The sequence below is a fragment of the Mus caroli genome, unplaced genomic scaffold (assembly GCF_978045245.1).
Source record: "Mus caroli unplaced genomic scaffold, Mus_caroli_1 scaffold_6, whole genome shotgun sequence".
NCBI classification, from domain to species: Eukaryota; Metazoa; Chordata; class Mammalia; order Rodentia; family Muridae; genus Mus; species Mus caroli.
In genome coordinates, this window is record NW_028227261.1 from 51,071,723 (window position 1) to 51,087,189 (window position 15,467).

General features: G+C 41.8%; 1 protein-coding gene across 4 annotated transcripts in view; it reads right to left on the reverse strand.

The window, feature by feature from the left end:
- Nucleotides 1–15,467, reverse strand: part of Dab1 (DAB adaptor protein 1) — an 887,226-nt gene that overhangs the window by 258,002 nt on the left and 613,757 nt on the right. For all 4 annotated transcript variants that reach the window (XM_085839132.1, XM_085839131.1, XM_085839130.1 and 1 more), the window contains exon 9: nucleotides 7,509–7,710. In XM_085839132.1, coding sequence (XP_085695258.1) covers nucleotides 7,509–7,575 — 67 coding nt within the window. In that variant the 5' untranslated portion in view covers nucleotides 7,576–7,710. The remainder of the gene's footprint in view (nucleotides 1–7,508; nucleotides 7,711–15,467) is intronic.

The window sequence follows — 15,467 nt, forward strand, 5'->3', positions numbered from 1 at the left end:
GAGTGCCGCATCCAGTAACAAATTCAGGATCAGTGACTTCAGAAAACACAGAAGCCTCTTCCCACCGCACAGCATCTGATGGGAGAGCCACGCTCACCATCAAGACTGGTTGACCTGAAACCACTACAGCTTTCTCCCAACCGTGTATCCATGAGTTTTACTGAGCAAACTCAGGGAGATTTATGATATCTTGTAACAAAATCCTTTGGTTTGAAGTACTTTAAAACTTACATAGCTCAAAGTCAGTGAAGAAAGTGAACAATTACTTCATTATAAAAACAGACAAACAAAACATAACAACTACCAAGACAGAGAGTACTACCATAGATTCCCCTGGCTCCAGTGCCCATAGCCCTGCCCATTAACTGGTAAAGTCCTTGCAATGTTTCATAGCCCTTACCCCCTAGCACTGAGACATAGGAAAACCCCTCAGAATGTGTATACTATAATGACTACAACAATCCATATGAATGGAAACAAGTCTCCTGATTTACATGATACTCTTATATATGCAGAAGGGCAGCCTAAGACTTGGGCTCATTAGGGAGGGCTTGTCTCAAATGGTTATAATGCAAGAAGAGCGCCAATTCCTCTCAGAAGGCTCTGCTGCAAATAAGGGGAAATAAAACAAAGACAGGCAGGTCAGTGGGGCTAATGCTAAAACTAGAAGTTGTTCGGAATCGGTTGAGCTGAAGGTGCTCCAGCCAAGGAGACATTCCTAGGTTCTAGCCCCGCCTCCTATGTTAGTTTCCCTTTATTACTACTGTAAAATTCCTTGATAAAAGCAACAGAAGGGAGAAGAATTTGCTTTAGCTCACAGGTCAAGGCATACTCAATCCGAGTGGGGAAACCAAGGCAACAGGAGATTGAAGCAGCCAGTAATATTATATCTGCTTTCAGAAGAGAGCAATGAATGCATGTACACTAATGCTTATCTCACAGTCCCTACTCTTAAATAGTCCAAGATCCCATACCTAGGGAATGGAACCTCCCATGGTTAGGTGGGTTCCCACCACAACTTATGTAATCAAGTAGAGGCTGATTTCCCACATGTTTCTTGGTTCTGTCAAGCTGACAGTTAACAACAACTATCACAGCTCATCTAACCCACTGAATGACTGTTGGCAGTTCCTTCTCTCAAGATCCTATACCTAGGGAATGGAACACCCACAGTGGGTGAGTCCCCACCTCAATTTATATAATCAAGTAGAGGCTCATATCCAACAATTCTAGGTTCTGTCAAACTCACAACAACAACTATCATAGCTCATCTAACCCTCAGAATGACTGTTGGCAGTTCCTTCTCTCAAGATCCTATCCGTGAGAGCCAGGCTTGGCTCCCTCCATCCACTAATTCCTCATACCTTTTTACGTGTCTCAACTTCTAGGCTACTTAATCACATGCAGATGAACTCAAAATTTAAGGCATTGACCTACTTGTGGTTTTATTTTTATATTTATTTTAAGAAAGGGCCTTGTTCTAAAGCTCCAGTTGGATCATATAGACCTCAAACATGCAGCAATCTTTTTGGGCTCGATCTATGGCCTAATGCTAGGATTCAACTTGGAATAAAGATAATTTTTAAAAAACCGTATTGTCTGTAATGAATTAATAATGAACAAAATAGGGAAATAGTAAATCTATCTCTTCTGGGAAAGACAAACCCTATAGAAGTCAGAATGCTTCCCTCAGCTAGAATCGCCTGCTATAGCATGGGCGGATGAGATCCAGCATCTCTTCCTAGGGTATCAAGTATCAGCTGAGCTCATGGGTGAGGCTGGGTAAATATCTGTGAAGAACAGGATGAAATCATGTCTCTAAATGTTTCAAACTTGTGCGAGGAGTTACAATTTCTACATAGTTTTGGTAGTGGAGGAAACTTAAGGCTTCTATATCAGAAAGCAGTGGCCTGATAGAGAGAGAGCAAAAATCCAGTGTCTCAGTGAGCTACAGGCAACATCCCTCATCACCATAGGCAAGGAACAGTAGATAGCAATAACAGTAGATGAGAATCTTTGAAGACTCTTGAAAATATTACCCTTCTGTGTCCTGGGGTTCTAAAAGGCCAAGGAATACGAATATAGAAACAAAGTGGTCAGCCAATACTAACAGGCTATTTCCTAAGTGTAACAAACTAGTAAGAACCCTGACTATGGCCTTACCAAAACCATCATAAACTCAACACAATCTGGTCAGGATTGTAATGCTTTCTAATATGGCTGATGTGGAGGCCTCTGTCATAAGACCACCTAGATCCTAGTGAGGCCTTGAATCTAGAATCCTACCGACAATAAGTTGGCTCTTTATCACTGCTGTAGTTAGCTGCTAGCCCAGGGATAATGTTCTACCACAAACACAGCAACAGTATGTTAATTTGCTGATATTTCTAAAAAGGGAGACCATGATGGCCTGTGACCTCAGAAAGATCAAAAGAAAAAAGTTAGCATTGCTAGGTCCCACAACCATGGCAACTCACATATGTCTACCTGTCCTGTCTAACATGCACACATGCATGTTTTAAAGATCAGTAAAACCAGGCTTGAGGAGGCTCTATCATCATCTCTGGTTACCCAACAGAAGTGAAGAAAAGCTAGAATAAAAACGAGTTCTTTCCTGCACCTAACCCAGTGATCTTTGTACACACTCAGGTACCAGGTGGTGATACAACCCAGGCGCTGACCCAAGAAATGCCTCTATCTGTTAGTCTAATGGCCAGTCCTTCCACCATTGCCTTCCACCAGCAACCCAGTCCTGGGAATGCAACCAGCAAGAACTGAGTCATTTGATTCCCCTTTTGGTGGCTGTTAAGGGACCTGAAAATAGAAATTTCCTTCCTCTGGCCCTCCATAAAATTCCACTCCAGAGACAGGCACTGTTTGACAAGTTGTATGTGTGACACAATCTAATAACTATGAAATGAAGAAAACAACCTTATTTTTTTACTATTTCCATTTCTCCTTTGAATATTGAATACTCTTGCTAAGCCTCATACACAGCCTGTCTAGAAACTTATTCATTGAAGAAATATACCCTGTGTTGTTTGCACTTGAAAGCTGCCTGGCTTGCTTTTGTATTCTAGGTTAAAGGAACGTGCAAATGGGGTTCTGATAAATTCAATAGGGCCTCTTAGCATTCAAGATACAAGGTATTCATCTCCAGGAAATAAAATAAATTCCCTAGGATCCACCCAAATTCTGCCTATGGGTGTCTTTTATTTTGTAAAATCATGTAATAATTTTGGAAAGTAATGGCAGATAATAAATCAAGATATGAAATTCTACAGATTGTATAGTCTCATGCATGCATTACCCAAGGAAATTATTTAGGTATAAAAAATGGACTATACATTATCCATTGTTTCCTTTCTGACAGCATCCATATATGATGGCAGACAGTAATGCAGGCTACAATAGTTTAAAAGATAGAAAAGGTATATTTGTCAGTCCTACTGATGACTATGGGTTAAGAAATTTTTTCTTTACTTAACAAATCATACCCAACAGGGTAAAGAAAATAATACACTGTGATCAAGAAAAGATGAGCCAGGAATTGAAGGTAATCAGTTTACTGGTGATTTCCACAGTCTCTGAAGCAAGTATAGAAACATATTATGATCCAATTTCCTTTAAAAAAATAAAACACAAAACCAAGAACTTATAACTATGACCCTTTCGTAAAAGTTAAATATTATACTTCAATATAATTTAAAATATTTCTCATTGATCCAGAACAAAGGGTGGTTATTGTTATTAAGTAGTATACTGACAGACTCTACCAAAGCGATATGACAGGAAAAATACTTATTTTCATATGTTATATTGATTTTATAAAAAATCCAAAAAGCAGCTAAAGAACATAGCATTAGTATGTTCAGGATTCAAGATCAACATGTAAACTAATCCATTAAAGTTACTTATTTTGAGCAAGGTAGCAGCCTTTAACAAAAATACTTATTTTATTATCAAATCCTTAAAAGTAATGAATAAATATTGCTACTACACATTCATTTTCTATTTTAATGTGTTCATGTGCATTTATGGTGCTTGTTACTATTGCACAAGTAAAAATAATTATAAAATCATTCTCTGGGACAAACTGGCAATATATCTGTCAACAGCTCCCTTGCTATAAAATATGATAAGGAGAAAAACCTGTGGTTATGATAATCGTGATGTTGACGGAAAAGGAAAAGAGAGGGAAGAGAACGTAGCAGCATCTGTTATAAACCAAACAGCCATGCTCCATCAACATCCAAAAATATTAAGCTTTCAAACCCAGTGTGATGGTGTTTTGGATGGATAGGTGGCTGAATGCACAGACAAAGAGACAAATGAGATGATAGTGTGACCTTCATGATGGGAATAAGAGGAAGAGGAAGAGGAGAAGAGAGAAGGAGGAAGAAGCATGGTGGGGATGGATAGCAGGAACTAAAGTAGAAGAGAGGCAGAAGGGAAAGGCACGGAAGCAAAGAGAAGGAAAGAGAATGGTACTCTGCCCTCCAAGTGGCCCAGTTAGATGGTGGCCATCTACAAGTCAGGAAGACAGCCTTTGTAAGGGGAGGGACGGTGGGGATCTCACACCTCTAGCATATACATCCATCCATAATAAATGTATTTGTGCTTTAAGCCACTCGATCTATGGTATTTGTAAGGGTGGCTCAAGCTGACTAAGACAAGATATATGATGAGGAAATAGAAAATAAAGATGACAGAAAGAAAGAAAATGAGACAAGGGAGAAAATGACAGAGCGTAAACTGCCAACTTCTATTGAACATTTAACACACGCCAAGTTCTAGGCTATAGATATTATCTGCCTTAGTTTAAATTAACCTATACAGTCAGATCCTGAGTAAATACTATCATAGTTTATTTTATAGGAGAGGAGAATGAGGCTGGGCAGGTGGACCCAGTGGTCTAAGGTCATATGTGGAGAAAGTAGCATCGTCGGAATGTGAACTTGGGCTTGCCTGCCCAGACTCCACGGTCTCAGAAAGAAGTCACACTCCTCCAATATATTCTACATTAGCAATATAGATTCTTCGGAGGGGAAGGCGAGGAGGATGGAAAAGGGCTGGCTTAGCTCTCCCATCAAGTCCAAGTCCTTACATTAGTATGCTAAAAAGCCTAAAACTCCTCTCTTCAGATTGCTGAGTTACACACATTAAAATATTCTCTAAGATAAAAATTTAAGGCATTAAACATTCAAGAGCATAAGTTTAGTGGAAAGGTTAATTTTGAAGCAAAAATACAACTTGTCAGTTTCTACTGCAAAAGCATTTGAATTTTAGAGCCCAGCAAACTTTCTAACCTTCTCCCACACAACAGTCTCTCAAGACCCGTTCCCTTGCCCATTTGCTTTTTGTCTATTATCCTCAGACTGGGAGGCATAAAAAAGCAAGGTCTACATGAAGTTTCAGGCAATAAAACAGACTGTCTCCAAAATATTTGTGTTTCATATAAACATCAAACACAAAATTTATAGTCCATCTTGGGGTTCTGATAGCTCAGGGGCTGAATGTGGATTCCATTTATGCCCTGCACTTCTCAGGTGCCAGACAGATGCCATCACAAAACATGATTAGGCAGGCACAGTGATGTCTCCAACAAATCACCGATGGCACACAGAAACCAAGGGCATCCTGATTTGCAAACCCACAAAGATTTCAAATCCTGAAAGAACTCTTCTAAACTCCTTGTATGCAGCTGAGAAGACAGGGGAGAGGAACTCCACCATGGGGCTAAACACACACACACAATACTCACATATACACCAGACACACACACAACACATACATATACACACAACACATATATATATATGCACAACACATACAACACACAATATTCATCACACACATTCATACAGGAACACACACATATACCACACACACTACACACACACACACACACACACACACATACACAACACATATAACACACAATATTCATCACACACATACATTCACAGACATATACACCACACACACACACCACACACATATATATACACATACAACATATACACACATATGGACAACACATAAAAAATACAACATTCATCACAAACATACACACAGGAACAAACACTCTCCATATATATATATATATATATATATATATATATATATATACACACAAAAAAAAAAAAAACCACACAACATTCATCACACACGTACACCACACACACACAAACAGGGAGAGAGAGATGGAGGTGGAGACAGAGACAGAGACACAGAGACAGAGAGGAAAGATCGAATAAGCACACTTCTAATCACCTGTCTTAGTCAGGGTTTCTATTCCTGGACAAAACATCATGACCAAGAAGCAAGTTGGGGAAGGAACGGGTTTATTCAGCTTACATTTCCACATTGCTGTTCATCACCAAAAGAAGTAAGGACTGGAACTCAAGCAGGTCTGGAAGCAGGAGCTGATGCAGAGGCCATGGAGGGACGTTCCTTACTGGCTTGCTTCTCATGGCTTGCTCAGCTTGCTTTCTTGTAGAACCAAGAGTACCACCCCAGGGATGGCACCACCCACAAGGGGCCCTCCCTCTTGATCACTAATTGAGGCACTTCCCCAAGTGAAGCTCCTTTCTCTGTGATAACTCCAGCCTGTGTCAAGTTGATACACAAAACCAGCCAGTACACCACCTAACCACCAAATGGCACACACTTAACAATACGCATATTCATAAAACCATGGAACCAAATCTCCCTGCAAAATATGCATAATGATAGAATAATCTTTGTAAGAGACTCTGGACATGTCAATCCTCATCACCAGCTACCTGTGGACCTTCTCTTAAGTACTTTCTATGTGCTTAGTGTCCTGGGGGAGCACAGGGCCTTGCTCTAAGAGTTGCTACTCCAGATGACTCATAGAAATATAAGACATTTTAAATAAAGCAAGACACTACAAAGTGCAACGGAAGCAAAACAAGCAAGCTGCCATCTCCATTGGGGACTGAGAAAAGGCTCAGGAGATTACACAAAACCCAGTTTGGACAACAGGTACTGATCCATGAAGAAAAGGCAATGAGCAAGGACAGGCTTTCTGTAGATGCCTCTGTAGTTTTCAGTGGGGCCTCCAGACCAGCATCGCCTGGGAACTCATTAGCAGTGCAGTCTGCAGATACTGGACACTCACTGGGGATATACTCCACGCTCTGCTGTCATCAGCCTTCAGTAGCCTGGTGTGGTCAGAGTTTGAGAAGCACAGCAATATGCAAAAGACCAATGCAACAGGGAGAAAGTCTGGAGTCGGAGCAGAGGTGGGGTCAACAGGGGTTGACCCTGATGGAGAAATGGCTAGAGGACATAAGCAGAAGGACCCTGGGTCTTACAAAAATAACTAGGGGTTGAACCTGGTGAATAATAGCCATCAAAACATGAGCACAAAATCACCATAAAAACAAGACCTGCGGCACAGCTGTTTTTCTATCGTTCTAGAGTTAACTTTATTATTACACAGAAAGGCAGCCTTGTGAAGGGTTCACGGCTAGCCCTACCTTTCTTCCTGGAGTCTTTCTTGGCGCTGGTTTTCACAGCTACTTGAAGTTCTGTCTCAGTTGACATCCTACTTAATCCTTAGTCCTCTTCACACAGACCCCGGGCCTCGGCCAGGCTCATCGAGGATCCTCTCCAAGAGAAAGGCTCCTCCCTTCAGAAAGGACACCCCACACCGTGCATGTCATTCACTCTGGCGGAGTGCTGCAAATAAAAGCAAGAAAATAGTCAGAATCACAGTCCTCCTCTGGCTGAAGAGAAATGTGAGGAAATGAACCAAGGAGCACGCCCCAGCAAGAACACCTTAGTCTTTGTGGATGAATGTTCGTCTCAGTCTGAGTTTATAAGGCCTTGGATGGGGTTGACGTTACAAGGAAAACGAGCACACTCTTTGCAAAGCAGTTTAAGCAAGCTAAGAAACGTAAATTTCCAAAAGCAGCAAACCCCAGCTCTTTGTTGCCCATGTTCCTGATGGCCAAGCACTAGATGCCACCCAGAAAATATCACAAAGACGGATTTCCTGACCAGCCCCGTGGAGACATTTCCAACCACAGGCCACCCATCCATCAGCCAAGCTTGATCAGAGCCTGAACAGCTAAGGCAGATCATAGGGGAGTCACCTGCAGTCTGTCCCTCACTGGCAGGCATCAGAGGGGACACAGAGTTGACGTGCAATTGGGCTCCAAGGGTAAGGTGACAAATGGGGCTGAGGAAGTTTGCAGCCAGCCAATTTTTATGTCAGCTTTTCCCTTAGCTGTAAGGGCAGACAAGCATTTAATGTGGGGGGAAAGAAAGGAAAGGGGACAGGAATGGAAGACCCAAGTTTTGTTCACTCTGCCTTTCCTGAACAGGTATTACAGAAGTAATGAGGATTATGAAGAATAGATGCCATTAGGGAGAGAGTGATGATGATTTTAACAACAGACACTTCAATTAAAGCTAGCATTTACTATGCACTTACTAGACACGTTCGATACGCTGACCTCAATGGTACACATGCACTGTCGCCTTAGATCTCATTTAAATTGAATAAACATACTGCCTTTGTCAATAGTTTTTCCCCAGTCCTCATCTGATAGTCGGAGCTGAGAATCCACTGAGAATAAACATCTCACTAGTTATCCACTATCGATATTAAGAAAAAAAAACAAAGATCTAGAAATGCTTCTTGAAATCGTACTAGCAAGATTTAGCTCGTTCCAGAGAATTAGAAGTGCTTAATCTAAGAGCCCTGGCCTCGAATGCCAGTTGGAGCTCAAAAAGAATAATGACCTAACCCTCTTAATCATGACAATTAAAGATGGCTTAACTATAAGGCTTAATAAGAAAGCCATACAAAATTACATTCAAACTTAATTGTGAGGCGATGTCCACCTTATTCAATGATACCTGGTCAGATTTTTAAAAATAGCCTAATTAGTTTCTTTCAAAGGACACTATCTCTGTACGTAAGCACTTGAATTAGTAGCTCTAAGCTTACAGGGAAAGAAAAGAGAAAATTGCCTTTGTAGAATGGACTTTCTGAAACCACACATTAAAAAGTGAGAATGCCTTCATCATCTTTGGGGCATTAGGTACATACCGACACCATCTTTCCAAAGACACGTCCCATAGGGAATAGTAGAGTCACAGTTACTGGTCACATATTGACATATCGTTTCATTGCAATAAATATTGACTCTTCTCTAGTGTAGACTGTGAGTAAACCAACACCATGCAAGTCTGGTAGCCTGCTGCTAGTCCACAAAGGAGAGAAACCCAGCAGAGGCATCAGTGCTGTGGGAAGCAGCAAGACCCCTGCATGAGCAGAGCCAACGCCGACATAAATGCTGACATGCCCGGGGCTCAGAGGAGCAAGTGTATGCTCTGGTTTACCTTCATAAAAGCTACACATGGGATTAGCTGTATTCTATGGGATCCTGAACAACAACACTTTTGTCGAACACACAGTGGAAGGACCTCTATAAACACATGGAGAGCAAACACACAAGTGAATGCATGAGTATTTTTTTTAAACTAGTGGAAGGCTTGTCATGAGCAACAGTGCAGAGACTGGAAATCACTCATCTAATGAATGAAAGGACGCTCAAGTCTGGCAGGAAGGTGATTCACTATGGATCATCTTCGCACCCTTCCCTCGTGCCTCTGCTGGTCATTCGCTCTTTTCTGTTAGGTCTGCCTTGACATTCATCCAACCACTTAAGGTTCACTTCAAAAAATACTATCCAGTTGAGAAACCTCCTGAGTTCTCTTGTAAAGTGGAATCTCTTCTGTCCATACTGTCTGTGGCTAAGTCCAGAGTTTTGACAGCTGCCCAGCCAGCCATGTGTCACCAAGGAAGCCATTGAGCTTGCCCTGACTCAGTTTCTTTACCTGGAGGATGGAGCTAATGCTGCCCAATCAACAAAGTCACTGTAGAACCTAGAGCATACCTGTTACAGGACTGAAAGACAGCCTAGCAGACCCTCTTGCCCAGCGTTTCATAAACAAGAGGCCAGAGGTTCTTGTGTGGTGTAAACCAGGCCTCGTGTCTAGTATGTGACCACTTGTAGATGGGGAAACCAGGAGAGCTTAAGGCTACCTTCTGAGAATGGACAAAGTATAGGAAGTGGCAGGATATCAGCTGTTCCTATTCTTGTGGTGCTGTATACAGTAGGTGCCTAATCCCTAAATATAGAAAGGAGCTCCCAGACATGAGTTTATACGATTTCAGAGATTCTCAAAAGCTGCTCTATGAAAATGGATAAAATTTGGACTATTTTCTCTCCTTCCACTTCAAAAGCCAACATCTAGTACCTCTCCATTTCCCCTGGGCAATCCAGTCTCTTGTTTGGCAAAATGTGATAGGTTTGAGTGCTGTGAGCATTACTTGTGAATCTCTGAAGTACCTCCCTGTACCAATAATGATGGGAAACACCAGAGCCATTCTGAATAGAAACTTAGATAGGGAAGCTGTGGTGGAAATCACACACAGCACGGGCCTGGCATTCCCTTTAATTTTCCAAAAGCCAGAGGTTGAGCGAATTCTGCGAAGTAACTCCAAATTATTTAGGAAATTCATTTCTTTGTAATTAAGGAGATTAAAGTCCTCCAGGGCCAGAAAGCATGTGACAACGCAAATCATTTTCCCCAGGAAAAGCTGTGAAACCCTATCAGTTAAACTCAGGCTCGTCTGGAATTTTGAAATGCTTCAATAATGTTTCTTTGCTCCACACAATCTGCAGTAATTTAATATTTCTGAAGTGTGTCAGGTTTTTTATAATGAGCTCTTCAAGTCTAAATGTGAATTATGTAACATTCCACTACAGACATTCTGTCTAGTGAACTGCTTCCGAAATGTAAAATCCCGTGTTGGGGAAGAGATGGGGTGGAGGCCAAACCCACCCTACCACAAAACAGAAGAAACAGAGATGCCTCTTCTTGAGAAACAAAGCAGGGAGGGTTTTGGTAACTCTAACAGAGCCAGCACAAGGGAACACACATACTACAATGCAAATTTAGATGCTCTTTCCCCTACCATAGAGTTTTGCCGTAAAAAGGCTTACTGGAGCTATAGACTTTTTAGACATTACTTATTCAATCATTTCATCAACATGAAGAGTTAGATGTTAGACTTTTCTTCAGCAATGGGAAAATTGGGACCTGGTTACATGAGGACTAATCCAAGGTCACAGGGCAAATACATGAGTTAGACTGAAGCAGAAGCCAGTCTCTGCCCCCATTCACCTCTCACTGCACATCGGTGGAAGAATGAATAAGGAAGTGTGGTCCTTCTGCCCCGTGGACCATCACTTAGCTGTTAAAATGAACACATCGGAGGAACAAGCTGTAACATGGAAGGACCCTGGCAACATCGGCCAAGTGAAAGGAGTTAGACAAAGACTACTGCGTAGTGTATGGTTTCATTTCTAGGAAATGGTCAAGACAGGTAAGGCCCCCCCACCAAGCAGGTCAGTGGTTGTTTGGACAAGGTTGATAGTAAAAGAGTCTACTCAATGGATGCCTAGTCAATTTGGGGGATTGGGGTGATGAAAATATTTTGGAATAGATGGGGATGAAGGCTAGGTTTGCAAATATCTGTGATAAGTATAAGAAAAACATTTTAAATGGTTCATTTTATGCTATAAAACTTGCATCTCAACTGAAAAGTCATAATAAAACGGCTTCAACTTGATACAGTCTTATATGACATGCCAAGAGGGGTACATATTCCCTTCTAAAAGAGTAAGACAACGGGTGCCTGGAAATCTGAAGCCATTACTCAGGATCAGCACTCCATATGGGTACCACTGAAAACTGCACCCAACTATCACCATGGTTAGCATTGCGGGACATCTTCTTCCATGTTGTACAAATAACAAGCACATGAAACAGGCTAGTTCAGTAAGGAACAAATGTTTGCAAGGTACAGGCACACAGCTTTGGCTTCTTCATCCCTAAATTAAAAACTGCACGACATGGGGTAAGGGGTTTGGAAGTAAGGGAGTGCCTCCACCCCACCCCAACAAGGCCAGCTCAATTCTTTTTGCTGTTGTCATTGTTGTTGTTGTTGCAAGGACTAAATTTAAAGCTTTAAAAAAAAAACAGGGTAAATAATCCAGGAAAGAGTGGTGATTTCTATACAAAAAGGGCTGGATGGTGCAGTAACCAGGTAGCAAGTGCCTTGACAGAGGGTGAAGGTAGTTCGTTGTAGACTTTGCATACTGTTCTATACAATTGAAGATCAACATGGATGGGAATTGGGGGACATGGAAAAAATGAAGCAGATTACTTCAGCTCTGAGAGCCATGAGAATCTGAAGGCCAGTGATGCAAAGTCTAGATGGGAAAGACAGACCAAGTCACTTAGGAATCTGTGATATAACTGCAAATACTCCATCTTGGGCAGAAAGAGCATCCAACGTCTAAAAGGGAAATGCCAAACCTGTTTAGAAGGTTTTTCTGCTTTCTGTATTGCCACAGGCAAAAGAAACCTGAAACTATTTCTGACACACTACAGAGCAAGGGAGTGGTGCACAGGTGTCTTGGGAGTCAAGGTTCTCAGCAAAGAAGATTGGTTCGAGTACATAGGAAGAGTAAGGCAGGAAAGAACGCTAGATGGCAGATTGGAAATTGGAGGTTTCAGGGAATGAAACCTCTGTGTGTGTGTGTGTGTGTGTGTGTGTGTGTGTGTGTGTGTGTTCATCCCTAAAAAGACCTAGAAGCAAAGAGTCCCAGGCACAGTAAGATACCTCCAACTTGGGGGGTGGTCTCTACCTTAATTTTTTACATAAGAAGCTGGGGCTGGGATATATAGGAACAAAACCAGGTCAGATGCCATGTTCTTCCAAAAAGTGAGGAAGTGCCCAGTGCAAAACTACAGGAGAAAAGGTCCTAGGACCACCTCAGACAGAATGATTTACGCAGCAAGATGATAGGAAATAATACATCATCCAACAAAACAGAAATCCATAAGTCCATACCCGTAGGAAACAAAGGAGGCCCCCGTGAGTTAAGTCCTGCTAATGTTAACATGGACTGAATGTTAGTTAACTCCAGCAGCCCTGTGTGCAGTTGACATGGGCACAACCATATCAAGGATCCCATGACCTAGGGCTCAGAGGGATACAAAGCTTTCCTCAAGGGACCAAGTCTTGACAATATGTAAAGAAAATATCCTTCATAGCTTCCCTACCTCCTGGATATTTACAGCCTACCTTGTTTCTCTATAGATACTGCTTCTTCTGGTCTAGTTGTATACCTAAACCCTGCCTCCTCCTTAACTTGAATACAATCACCTTACCTTCTTGTCCAGCAGTGCTGAATAACCCTGCTTCTCTGTTCCACTCTACATAAGAGACTGGTTGAGCTTCCAGGAGGCTGAGGTTTGAGCACCCCACTCCAGCTGGTCCTAGCTCTGCCGTGTTTCTCTGTGTTTGCTGGTTCTTTATTCCCTCGCCATCCTAGTCCGCTCCAAATCCCTGGAGCTATGCTGGATATGCCCAACCCTGCTGACAGGTGAACAAAGGGGATGGCTAGGAGGTTGCCTTGTACAGAGTGGATGCCGACACGGAATGATAGTAACAAGGGAGTACTGCAACTACACAGAGACATTTTGAAACCTCCAGAGTAGAGACCAGTCAGATACTAATCCTAGACAAATGTAGACCTGGGAATTTTTCATGAGGTATAGGACTCTGTAGGTCTTAAAGTGTCTTCCCACTTAATCTGTGGGTTCCAAGGGGAAATCTATAACCATTCAATAGAGGAGTTGAACAACATCTCAATTAAATTATGAAGATCAGTGTCAACAAGGAGGACACAGGGGAGGTACAACCCGAAGATGCAGCTCCTCAGACCCTGCTAACCCTCCTGGTACCTGCTCAGGTTACACCTTTCAAACAGGGAAGCCATGAGAGGCTATGCTCTCCAAAATGCAATAAACCACAAAGAAAGGCTAGAGAGTTTTGATGAAAGTGAACTAAATATATCAAAGATATGATCTATGTGCAGGATTCTATTTTGAAGAGAAAGGATGTACCACAGTGAAAATCTTTGTGACAATTAAAACTATATTAGGTACAATGCTGTATCAATGTTAAATTTATTTGACAACTTTTTCCATGGTTATGTAAGAGAATATATATATTCTTGGGGAAATACATCAAATATTTAGAAGGGCCAAGATATGGCTGTATTACTTTGAACTGATCTAGAAGAAATTTATATACATACAAATGCACATGTGTGTATGCATGCAATACCTAAAACATAATGGCTATACATCACCAATCATAGGAGATAAAACATTATCATTGTCAACCTAAGGAAAAGGCTCAAGTGAACTCATCCTTTCACTTTTTTGCCAATTTTAGGATTTCCATTTTACACATACACACACACACTCTACAGCTTAACTCAGATCACAACATACAGTACCAGCAGAAATGCTTTTTGTTTCAAGTGCGCGAGTGTGTGAGTGTGTGTGTGTGTATGTGTGTGTGTAGACAGAGACAGACAGAGACAGAAAAGAAGGGAGGGAGGGAGGTATGAGGGCAGACATGTATGTCACATCACACGAAAGGATGTCAGAGGACAACTTCATGAAATCAGTTCTCTCCAACTTTGATATGGCTTCCAGGGACAGAACTCAACTCTCCAGGCCTGCAGCGTGCGTACCTTTCCACTTTGAACCATCTTGCTGGCCCAAAGCAGGACAAACAGATGTAGGCTGAACTTGTTTAAAATAGTTTATGAACAAAAAACATTTCTCCTTTTCAAAACTGATGTAAAAATATAAAGGATTACTTGCTATGTGATATCTGTTGGTTTCACTTTTCTAGTGGAAAAAAATCTAGAATTAGACTGTGGATAATTTCATCATCTGGCACAACTGTAAAATGGGAGAGTAATGGAGTTAATTCCACGGGTTGACAGGAATGGGAAGAAGGGGAAGGTCTGAGGAAGTGAGCCTGTTGAAGGGACAAGGCATCCTCAAAGGCAGGTGGAGCCACTGCTCGAGGGCCTGCAGCCTCTGAAAGCCAGGGACTTTGGAATACTTTTGTCTAATCAAACCCAAAGCCAGCCCGTCAGAACCAGGTTCTAGCATTATTAAAGGAGTTTCTGTGAGAGCCACACGGCATGCTTAGAGGCATTTATTTTCACTAATGAACCATATAGTTTCATTAAATATTTGAGGACTATGAAAACTCACTATGTAACACTGGGGGTATTTTAAAAGGTATAAGCGCAGAGGTATAATCCCAGCACTTGGAAGATGGAGGCGGAGAGATCAGTAAAGCAGGGTCACCTTCACACTAAATCTGAGCCACCCTGGGTTACACGAAACTCTGTATGTGGGAAACCAAAACAAACCAATAACAAAACTCAAAAATTTAAGAAAGATAAAGACAGACAGGCAGGCAGGCAGGCAGGCAGGCAGGCAGGCAGACAGGCAGATAGGAAGGCAGGCTAAGTTTATGA